Here is a 12332-nt window from a genome sequence, read left to right as displayed (position 1 = left end):
TTATTGAAAAAAAATTAAGTGGTGTCTAGGAAGGAAAAATATGTGTTTAAATATTGTATTGCATGTTATGACAGTAGCATTGATTCCATTTGGAATCTGTAAGTCTAGGAAAAAGTGAATAGTAATGACCCAGTGTTATTGTCTGTAAGAGTGAGAGATCTCAGTGGCAAGACCAAACTATGCTCCTGCTCTCATAACTAGCTGAAGCTGTCCATGTAGACATACTGATCCTGATGCTTGTTATTAACATAGTAGTTTTAAAATAGCTGATGAAATGTTATAAGTGTACTTAGGTGTTTGGGGTTTTTTATTAAATATTGCTAATGACCATTGCAAAATGGATGTCAATTTTTCATTTCTTACAGGCATAAGAAAGGTAAGTGAGAATTAGACAAGTTTGGTGGTTTATCTGGAGGATAGCAGCAGTAGCAGGAACTTATTTTATACTTTACCATTGGACAAATAAAAATCAGGGACAAGTCTCTTGTCAAGCCCACAGCAGAAAAAAACATGTTTATTTGCAATTTGTGTGTTTACAGCAAAAATTCCTTATTGTAAGAAATGTTTTGACATATATGCAAAGCTTCTTATGGTGCCCAGTATCCTTTTGGGACCATAGATGTTTGATCTCAGATCTTTGTCCCTGAAACCACAGGAAGTTTGAATTTCAAGAATTAATACTTTTTTAAACCTTCCCTGAGCATAAAAAGGGATCTTTTCTTCCCATCCAGCGAGACCTATCCTTCTCAGTTTTTCAAAACTGTAGGTCAATTGTTGAATCTCTCACACAGTGTTTATTCTGAACAAAGGAAACTTACACCCAAAGGAAGAGCTTTTGGAAAAAGTAAAGATTACAAAATGGAACATTTCTCCTGAGAGTAATCTCTGCAACTCTGTACTGCTCTTTTGAAAATTTGAAAAATAAGATTGAAGAGAAACCATTTTTTCTTCACTGTCATTTTAAAAACAAACAAATATAATAATATATAGAATAAAGATTTGCTTGTCTTAACCTATTCTGTTGCCTTTTTTTTTCCCTCTTTTGGCTTCATTCTGACATGTGATACTTGGCCCGTTTTTGCTGTATGTCAGCGTCTTCAACTTTATGGATATCATACTTCTACTAACAGTGTATGTACTCTAATTATTTTCAATTTATGCAGTCTTCACCAGTGAGGTGAAATAATATGCTATAAGAAAATTTACTATATTTATCTTTTGCATCAAGTAAATTACTTCTGCTAATCAGTAAAAATGTGATGGATCTTTACTTGCATAAAGGGTTGTGCATGCTTGTTGCATGCGTTCTGAAACAGGCAACCTACCAGGAGGAAAGATTGCTCTATTTTTATACAATGAAAGAAGCAATATTTTTAAGGGAAAGGACAAAATATATCTTCAGAAATTATAGACTTGTTTCTAATTAATGTATGTAAATTAAGTCATTTTGTATGAGTCATTTGATCCAGGTCTGCCTTGTCTCCTTGTGTATAATGTGAAGTAATAATTAGTCAAATGAATTCTTCACCTCTTTGTTCCCCCTCCCCCCACAAAAAAAGAAACCAGAAGAGAGCTTTTATATTTGTGTGCTTCACTTACTTACAGAACAAATAAAGAAGAACTTTCAGTGCTGAACTAGAGTAGGATTTTATAGAAAATACTCCCTGTATTATGTAGGTGACAGTAAACTTATTTTTAATAATTTTCGAGGAGTGGGAGAGAGGATCAGCAAGAGAGAGATCTTCTGGGGTTTTTTTTATGTCTTCATCATGACTTGATTAATTTTTAGATCACAGCAGAAGTAAAACTATTGTAAAAAAAGATTGATGTTTAAATAGAAGAATTAAACTTGTTTTGGTATGATTATTGTGATATTCAAAGTGAGGGGGGGAACCTACAAGAATTAGATGACTAATGAGATTCCAGTTTTAAAGTCTGTTTCTTTATATAATCATTCTCAGGAATGCACAGATTTATTTCCTGTGAAGTTAGCACATGCAATTTGGGCAATACGCAGGAAGGAAGTCTGTTGAATAAAAAGGTGCAGTGACATAATACAGATGCTACAGTGTTGTGAGAATAATGTAGTAGGAAATGTGAGGCCTCATGATTCAGTGGATTTTAGATCAGGCTTTACTGAAGTGAAAGATGCTGTATAGTGATTGTCATCTTTCTGTGCAGCCTCCTATTTTAAACTGAACCCAAACTAGTTTGGCTTTTCTACTCATATAATTGTTTTCAGTTTTAGTGAAAAATCTCCTTCTAGACTCCAGCCACATCCAAATTCTTTATCAAGATGATGCCCAGGTGTGCACCATCCTTTTTGGCCCTCCTACAACCTGAATGGAGGTCTCCATGCAAAGGAGACTCAGATGTATAGGAATTCACAGTATCTGCCAAACCCCCAGCCCCAAAAATCGATATTTTGTGTTTCTGTTTCTCCTACTGAAACAAGAAGTGTAGCAGCCTTTTCAGTTTCCCTTGATGTCCTGGGGAGTTGAAGATACTTGAGACCAAGGAGATGCAGCCCTAAAACGTCTGGGATAGTCCAAAGTGCTGTGTTGGGCCCTTCTCACTTCACAACAGTTCTAATTTTTTTAGAAGTGTCAAGGTCTTTAAGCCATTGAGTGCATACAGTGACGTTTTAAATGAGTTAAATATTTTGTCTTTTCATTTGTGTAGGTTAATTCTTTGAAGTCATGTTCTGGTGCATACTGCAGTCATGTGTTAAGACTACTTCAGCATGTCTTGCATGAGCGCTTTCACTAGCCAAATGCCAACTGGAACATGATAATTATGATGAGATGCATGTAAGGAGAATAAAATGTGCATGTCCTGAAGTACTAATTCCATTGACTAAAGTAAATCTCCAGTAAGAGAACAAATTCACTGAATATTTAAAATAGATAATTACAGAAATGTATGCATAAAAGAATGTGGTGTTCATTCACATGACCCCGTAAACATCAAAGGGATAAATAAGTGTAAGAGAGAAACTGCTAAGGACCTAATCCTGTACATACTGAAGTAAACAAATTTATCAGAGTTTAGCAATTTAGGACTGAGTGGAGTTATATATGAGAATACTGTGGCCACAGCATAGGAACTGTTATTCCATAATAAGAGAAAGATAAAACCAGAATTTTTCAAAAAGGAAACAAAAGTATAGTATACATTAAGCATTGGTATAATTCCTGGTAGTTTGTCATGTTTCTTTGATGACAATTTACAGACAGAGCTGGGTTGAATTGATTAGTGGAGGAAGTACCTAACAGAACTTGTAGAAGCAGTACACATAATATGTTGACAACATGTAGAATACATAGAGACAATAAACCTTCAACTCTGTACAGTGTTCTTTATGATAACAGTGTGGTTTTACGCATTGCACAGCTGTCACATCAGTGTAAATCTTCTAAGAGAACAGTATGCGCTGAGTCAAAAAAAAATGGTTTTCATTTGTAGTTAAAAGATTAAACTCAGTCTTTCTTTGTCGTGTGTGCCCAGATGGACATGAGTGGGGAGCCATGTGAAAGTAGGAGACCTAGTTTAGATTAGCTTGTGGAGAGAAAGAGGAAAATTCATTCAGTTATAGTAACTGTAGCCAAGTTCAAATTGTTTTCTGCTGTCATTGAGATCCCCTCCCATAGATTCTTTGGGGGGAAGAGGGAAAAAAAAAGTGTATTGCATAGATCTTCCAAGACTAATTGCAAGATAAAGGAAGGCGTGTTTTAATAAGGGAAGATTTTTCAGGCTTCCAAAAATGAAACATTTCAGAACAAAAAGGTAAGTGTATTTTATTTGAAGAGATTAAACACTTATTTTCTGTTTAACATGGTAAGTTTGATCACCAGATGTGCAGAGTGTTTTCTTGATCAGTATGTTACAGTAGAAGTTAGACTTACTAGGCTAGTTTTTTGCATTTCTTTATTGGTGCAAAGATGTCATCCTGATCATTGGATGAAATTAATTTTATATAACTAGTTGTATGGTGATATTTGTATTTTGACCAATGAGAAGACAAATTTTGTAAATATATAAATTAATTTTTTTTTTTTGGCAAAACAGAAATGTTAGGAAAAAACCCAGCAAAATACTCAGTTTAGGTGAACATTTTCACATGTAGTTTTAATAAATAGCTTCACTTTACACTTTCTCTATTTTATTTGGCAAAGTGGAGTCTAGTGATACTTCTGTCACAGCCAAGTTGTAAGTGATGAGCAAATACCTGTGATAGACCAGTGTTCCTTTAATTTACAAAGCGTCATGTAACTGAGTAGAAATTTCTCTGTGTAGAAGCAAAAGAATGAAGCCATGCTTTTGAAGATGGGCTGCAAAAGATTTTAAAGTCTGTAAGCGGTTGTTTTATTGTTCTTTGGTTTTCAAACAATTGTGCTTCTTGAAACTTCTGCAGGTTCTTAAATCAGAAGGCGAGGACCTTGTCCCCAGAAGCTATTGGGATACTTTGAGACGTAGCACAAGCCAAGCACTCTTTTCGGACCTTGCGGAGGTATAAGACAACCTCTGTCTCTGGTCCATAAACAGACTGCTATTTCATTTCTTTCTGTTGTGATGTTTTTTTAATTTTATGCGCTTTGTTTCTTTTCTTCCTTCCAATTACTTTTTAAAAAAAAACCCTAAAAGTTCTCAGATTAAATGGATTTGGTTCTATGCAATGTGATAATTCAAAGTTGTCATTTCCAAGTAAAAGCAAAGTTACCTTTTGAAAGAGTTGGAAGATTGAGTCCTCTTCAGTCCTTACCCTAAGAAGCGTTTTCTAACACTAATAGTAACAGTATTTCACAGTTAGAGAAGTAATTTGGGAAACCTTTGACTTTTAGGCATGGTCCAGTAATATGACAACTGTAGAGTTGCAGCCCTTTAAGCTTTTAGGTTTTAGGTCCTTAATGTGCTTTTTATGTATGTTATCAGAGCTTGTCTTCACAAAACCAGTATCACACAAAGATTGCTTTAATCATTGGATCAAACCAGGAATGTTTTACAGTAACCAAAACATTAGTCAGTCTTTTCTAATATTACACGATCATTATGGAGGACTAGCAATATCACTAAGCCATCAAATTAATTTCCCTAGTTCTTTAAATTCTAATAAGATTCCTGTTTCATGATCTGCTTTCAGATAATTGAGTAAGACTTTTGTTTGTATTGATCATTTAAGAGGGTCAGAAAAGTAGATCATTTAGGCTTTTCAGTGCCCCATACAGTGAGGGTGATTGCTCTGCTGGTTGTGGCATTAAAGGACTTACAGCAACTCCCCACTGACTGTCTGGTCTCAAGCAAGTCCCATGCTTCATAAGCAGGATCATAATGAGAAAAGAACATGGAACTGAAACGGACCTCCAGGGTAAAACAATCTTTTTCTTTGCTTCATAAGCAATGTATGCTCCATATTAAAAGTAATTAGTGTTTTGTCCCTGCTGTTCCTCTGCAGAAGCTATCGAATAACCTGAGGACTTGGATGGACTTTTTCTAATTTCCAGGCTAAATTTACTCATAGTCCCTTTATACCAGTCTGTTATCCCTTAATTTTCATAGGGCTTTTTCTTCTTTAGTGTTAATCTTCTTGATGAAGATGATTGTGCTTATAAACGCAGTCATAGCCCTCAGTTTTAATTATCATAGGCTAAACAAAACAAGGTCTTTAATTTTTCTCCTAAGGTAGAACCTACATTTCCCAGGTATCAGATAGGCCTTCTCCTATCTCTCTCAGCTTGAGTTCATTTGGCTTTGAACAAAAGAAAGTGTAGTGTTACAGAATTGAGTTTTATACCAATATTTATTGTAGTATTCATAGCAATAATACATTCATAGTAATCCTGCAATAAAGCAGTATATACAGCCTTTCTTTCCTTGCTTTTAAACTGATGATCTCCTGAACTATTAGTCCAGTTACTAGTCCTTATTTATTCCACCACATTTTAAAGCCCAGAACATCAGTGTTATTGTCTAGTCAGCTAAGGGACTGACTGACTAGAGGGGAGAGAGGGCCACTCTTTTCATCGACTGTTTAAGGAGCTGGGGGGCACTTAGTTTTCTGAATTAACTGTCATCTTAATCTATTTAGCTGGCATGAATTCAGTCCCAAGTATATATGGACTTAAATTTGGTAATCTCTCCACACCTTTAATTTGATGAGAAAGAGGTTTTTTACATCTGATGCCTCAGACTAATACCTGTAACTACAATGTAATTGAAGCTTAACAGCAGCTATACTAAACACTGATTTAAATTGTCTGTAAAATGTATCTCTGCTCACTTGTAAATCCTTTTATGAAGAAAAATCATGTCCTGCATTTGCTCCACTGACAATTACCCACTTCTCAACATAATCATCTTTGTCTTGCTGGGGTTAAGTTTGAGCCAGCTGGCTTTCATTCATATTCTTACCTCTCCCAGCTACTCTCACATCTGAATAATATTATAGGCATGTGTACTAAGTGGCATAAAGCTAGATGACACTGAAGTCTGTGTTGTTTTATAGCCTTTTGAGAAGGCCTTGTGTAAGTTGAAAAGGAGACTGAATAAAGTTCATTGTTGTGGGAATCATCTTACAAGTTCTTTTTGGGGAGGAAAGAAGTTATTCATCACATCCAGTTTCTTTCTAGGACAGTTTGCAGTACTGTTTCTGCTATTCCTAATGTAGAAACTATACCGTCCTGTTAGAATATGCCAGTTACCACTGAATTCAGTTTGTGGGTTTATTCTTAAATTACTAAATTAAACTGGAAATCAGTAGACTTATTATTACTACTGAAAAATCAAGAACTTGCAGTAAGAAAGCTCTTACTAATTCAAAACATAATATGCATACTTCATTCTCAGCATATGTTGCTACAAGTGGACCATTGCTCATGAGTGTAACCTACTTTTAGTCAACCTTCTTTAATCAAAAGCTTGAAATTAATTTTGCCGAATATAAAAAAAATGGATTTACTGTTCTTTGGGTTAGGAAATTGAGAGGAAAAAATGTTGCCATTATGCAGCAAGCCAGTAATGTGACTGAAACACCTGTCTCTCCTGTTTGTCTCTTTACCTGTATTTGTATTTCAGTTCGTGTAAAGGTAAACGAGGCAGGGTTTTATTCTCATTTAAATAACAGCAAAATATATTAGATCAAAATAGAGTCTTATATGTGTATGTATGGAAACAGGTGTGGTCACTTCATTTTCACTGATCTAAACCAGAAAATTAATTTTATTGTGAACAATAAATAACAGTTTTAAATGATTAAGACTTTTGTTTTTATCCTTGGCCCTGAAGAGAGAGAATTTATTTAATGCCATCAATGCAGAAGGGGCACAGGAATAGTTTTCAGCTGCCTGTTATTCTGCAGAGAAGTCTACTGGGTTGAGTTTCTGGGGTGAGGTTTTTGTTTGGGGTTTTTTATTTAGTGAGGCTGACCAAATGGGAATTGTGAAAAGACTTACAGATTGTGTTTTTTAAATGGTTCTTTGGATATGGGTGAATGCAACCTAAGTCTAAGGTTTTGAAATGTTTTTGCAAGATGAAAGGCTGTAATTTAACATTTGATATCTTTGCAGTGTACTTGAGGGAAATTGTTTGAATGTACTTAGGGATTTAATTGCTTAAAAGACATAAGAAATCAGGGTATCTGCATTTCAGTATATTGTGTCCTGTAGTGGAGGATAACAATATTAAAAGACAAATAGTGATTACTTTTCTGAATTAGTTTGCTCATTTGAAGAGCAGAGCTGTCTTAATTGAAGGACATGAAATATCTCTCTACCTATATATACACTATGTCATCTTATTTCTCTCTGGAGAAGAATATGAGAATAAAGAGGAGGCTAGAGTGCATGAAATACAATCTTGAGAATCCTAAACTGATTATACTAAGGCACAGAAAAATCTCTCTCGTTTCTTTAGTTCTTGGATGTTGAAAGAAAAGGATTTATGTTGTTACTGCCTCATGTTTTTCCTTGTTGTTGATACATAAATACTCTTAATGGATATTGCATTTTACATTTTTTATGAATCAGTATTTACATTTGAAATTAATTTAGTGTATTTCAGAGAATGTAGATATGAAATGGGTTTTTATGGTACATGGTGTTGAACTACTGTATACCATTCAAAATTTCATCCTGATTTCTTCATATAGAGTTTCCCCATCTGTTATAAATCTATAGCCTCTTCAGTTATGAAATAAAGTCAGACTTAAAAGACTATGAGTGCAGCTTGCATGTTTGTGTGTGCAGATCTTTATAGATCTGTATAAACAGTTTTGTATACTTACAGTAAATCCCCTAGGTTTATAATCTGTCATTATGGTTAGAACTTACTACTGTTACATCTCCCAGATACTTACTAGGTTTCTGTTCTGTGTATTCTGTTCTGTACTTCAACAGTAGAGTCAGCAGGCACACTTCCACAGAAATGTGGTGTTGCTGATGGGGGGTAGCTTGCCTTGGAAGAGCAGAGACTACTGACTCCCACTCTTGGCTTTTCGTATGATCTTGTCTTTGTAAGAAAAATGAGAGCTCAGACAGAAGGTTCTCCCTCAGCAGGTGCAGCAAGGAGACTAAATATATTACTTTTTGAAATTGAAATGTTAGCAGATACACGTTAATGCCAGAAGGACATTGCCATGGTGGAATACTACGGCTTAAGAGCCTTATATTACTGAATTATTTTTCTAACTCTTCATTATATCAAGAGTTTCTTTGTAAAAGAAGTAAAATCAATGCACATACAGAACAGTTGAGGGAAATGAATATGTAGTAAAAAAGTGGAATGTTGCACAATCACTGTATACAGATGATAGTTACCTCTGTTTATACACAGATGATAGTTACTTCTGTTTATACGCGTGTCTTCCTATTTACAACTCTTGCTATTACAAATGGTTGAAATTAGTTGGTTTTACTGTTCTAATTCTGTGCCTTCAAAGTTGGTAGTTACTTATTAAGGAAAAAGTATTAGTACATGTTCAAAGATTCCTGTCTGATGCAGAGACCACGTACTCGTAGATGAGGAACATTCTTAAGAGAATGAGTCAAAATACTGGTCCATGATTTCCAAATGTCTTACAATTCTGTTGTTTTAAATATATTTGGGCAATAAAATTTAAACTGTAGGCATCTGCTACTTACAGAAAAGAATCATATAAAGTACACTTGACTGATGTGAGTGGGTTTGGAATACAATCCCATACTTAATAATTTTGAAATAAAAAATAAGAGCATACGAAGTAACTTCCTTTAATTTCTTTGTAGTTACATAGTGGAAGGGAAAGGAAATTGTGTACAAGGGAGTTATTTTTATGGTTTACCTTAACTGACTAGAACTTGTTTTATTTCTCAACAGTTTCTGGTTTTATTTTTCATGCTTTTTCCCCTTCACTGCAGCTTATATTGTTTTTTAAGTGCTTTCTACTAAATGCAGTTAACAACGTAATGCTATTTTGTGTGAAAATTGCATGACTAAATTTAATGGATTTTAATACTAAAGTCTTTTTAAAGACTGTGAACATAAAACACAAAATCTTTTAATAAGTGTATTGTGATGATAGGCATTCTCAGATTATACTTCTGTAACTGATCCAATCATGGCCTTTAATTTCTTTTATTCTAATATTTAAGCGTGCTGATGATATTTCAAGTTCACTGTCAGATACTACACTGCTTGTACACTTTTTTGGCAAGAAAGGAAAAGCTGAGCTGAACTTTGAAGATTTTTATAGGTGAGTCTCAACTTTATTAATTCCTTGTAAAAAAATACTTGCATGCTTGTTCTAATTAATGTGTATTATATTACTACACACATAGTTTATGCAGACGTGTATTTATTATAAAGTTTATGTTCCCTTTGTGTGTGTTGTATATACAAAGAGCAAAATAAAACAATAAGTGGACCAACAATAAAAAGTCCTGTACTAATGCTGCTGCATTTGCAAATTTTGTTAGCACTTGTGTGTGTAGTTTCTTTAGGGTGCAGAGGTTATACTCCAACCCTATCCTTATTGGTATGTAGGAATTGTTTTCTTGGTTTTGAATTATTTTTATTTTTTTCCTGTTTGTCAGTGTTTTAAAAAAAACAAACTTTGTATACATCTCTGCTCTTAGAGACATATTTAAATGTAAAGATTTTTCTGAAGATATCGTGTAGGCAGTTTAGAGCAAGCTTCTTCTGGGAAAAAGTGAAAACACAATGGAAGCTATAGGCTTAGTTATGTCATGGTTTAGTGCCAGCCAGCAGCTGAGCACCAGGCAGCCGCTCGCTCACTCCTCCTCTGGGATGGGGAGGAGAATCAGAAGAAAAACACAAAACTCGTAGGCTGGGATAAGGGCAGTTTACTGGGACAGGAAAGAAAGAGGATAATAACAACAATACTAATAAAAAAATACACAAAGCGAGTGATGCACAATGCAGTTTGCTCACCCAGCCCGATGCCCAGCCGATCCCTGAGCAGTGACTCCTCTATATGCTGAGCATGACATCATATGGTATGGAATACCCCTTTGGGTCACCTGTCCTGGCTGTGTCCCTTCCCAGCTTCTGGTGAAAATTAACTCTATCCCAGCCAAAAACCAGGACAATTATTACGCCAGTTAAAATAGAATTTAAAAATTTAGGAAGAGTGCTATAAAAACAGAGCCATAAAACTGTGTTTCTGTGTGATTGAAAGACATATAGTATTTATTGTTTTCTCAGTAAATACTCCCAATACCTATTGTCTTTATAGTTATCACTTAACTGTGCATTCTAATCAATCAGATATTTGCAAAATATTTCACCTTAAAATGATGTATGTTTTGAAAAGTATTCAGTATTTCACATAATACAAAAACTCTGTCATCAACTGAAATCATGATGTGAGTTCAAAAGAACCAGAAAAGGTACTTTTTCAAAAGGCATCTAGTTAAAATGTCCATCTATTGCTGTAAGACGTTGTGAGTGCTAAAGAGGTCAAAACCTAGTACAGATATTCATGAGAGGCATCCATCAGGTTTTATTCCACACTACTTTACTAGCTCAAAAAATCATTAAACTATGGACTGGTGAGGGAAATACTATTGCATGTTTACCTTGCACTTTTGCTTAGACCTCCTTTTGATTTGAGCTCCTCATAGTTCTTAGAAGTCAAGTTATATGTTAGAAAGAAGTGTTTCAGACTGTCTACAGGATGGGAACTCTTGAGAACCTGAAACAGGGAAGTGTTGCAGGTTGTGGTTGACAGTCAGATGGGCACGAGCTCCCAGTGCAGTACTGTGACCAGAGAGGTAATTTCATCCTTGGTTGTGTATCTAGGGCTTCAAGCAGAATCAGGGAAGTTATATTTTCTTTTGATATGTATCAAGTTTTATACTTTAGCAGTTTTGTATCCAGAATATACTAAATATGTTGTTAAGTTGGGAAGAGTTTATAGAAAATAAGAATAGTGAAGCATAAAAAAAAAAGAAAAAAAGAAAAGCTTATATTGAAAGGCTGCAAGAGCTCATCATACTTAGCTTGTTAAAAAGAGAAAAGTAAGAGTTAATCACCACCTGTAAGCAACTATATGGGGAATAAATTTTTGGAATTCATTTAGTTCCATGATGGAATTTTCAGTCTAGCATATAAAAATAAAGACCAGTGACCCACTGAAGAAGAAAATTAAGCAAACACTAGAAATAAATTAGAAACGTAAGTATTAAGTCATTTTAATCCTTACTAAAACACTTCATTTTTGAGTTAAGATTGTTGTATTGATTAGAAAATGTGTCAGCGTAAATAAGGGATTTACCAAATTTACCATCAGTGCTACAAAAAGGGAACTAATTTGTACAATGCTATTTGGCTTTATATTCTACAAGTCTTTTAAGGACATGAATAGTAGAAGTAAAAAGTATTACTATTTCTTCATATTTTTGTTTGTGCTTTAGATTTATGGATAACCTACAAACCGAGGTTCTAGAGATAGAATTCCTTTCCTACTCTAATGGAATGAACACCATCAGTGAGGAAGACTTTGCCCATATTCTTTTGAGGTATACCAATGTGGAAAATACATCAAGTTACCTGGAAAACATGCGCTGCAGAATTCCTGAAGAGAAGGTAATTGTTTAGCTAGGACAGCAGTGGGCCACAGCATCAGGTCCCAGTGTCATCAAGATGAAAACATAGCTTTCTTGGACTGAATGAGATTCTGTCACTGAATTAATTAGCACCAGGATTTTATTCTGATCATAAGCTGTGTGTTTCAGATTACTTGTTGAATAAAAGTAGAAGAGTAAATAGCATAGAATTATGTTCCATAGGATTTAGCTAGTAATAATTCTGAAGTTTAGATAACAAAGCTTTATATTACA

General features: G+C 34.7%; 1 protein-coding gene across 10 annotated transcripts in view; it reads left to right on the top strand.

The window, feature by feature from the left end:
• MICU3 (mitochondrial calcium uptake family member 3) overlaps nt 1-12332 on the top strand; it is a 54209-nt gene that overhangs the window by 27045 nt on the left and 14832 nt on the right. For 4 of the 10 annotated variants that reach the window (XM_075752064.1, XM_075752066.1, XM_075752073.1 and 1 more), the window contains 4 exons: nt 1093-1131; nt 4415-4510; nt 9624-9724; nt 11907-12078. In XM_075752064.1, coding sequence (XP_075608179.1) covers nt 1093-1131; nt 4415-4510; nt 9624-9724; nt 11907-12078 — 408 coding nt within the window. The remainder of the gene's footprint in view (nt 1-1092; nt 1132-4414; nt 4511-9623; nt 9725-11906; nt 12079-12332) is intronic. The other 6 variants (XM_075752065.1, XM_075752068.1, XM_075752069.1 and 3 more) reach the window with 3 other exon arrangements.

The sequence above is a fragment of the Balearica regulorum genome, chromosome 4, assembly GCF_011004875.1.
Source record: "Balearica regulorum gibbericeps isolate bBalReg1 chromosome 4, bBalReg1.pri, whole genome shotgun sequence".
Lineage (NCBI taxonomy): Eukaryota > Metazoa > Chordata > Aves > Gruiformes > Gruidae > Balearica > Balearica regulorum.
Note: the sequence above shows the minus strand (reverse complement) of the source record. Positions and strands in the feature narration are given on the sequence as shown.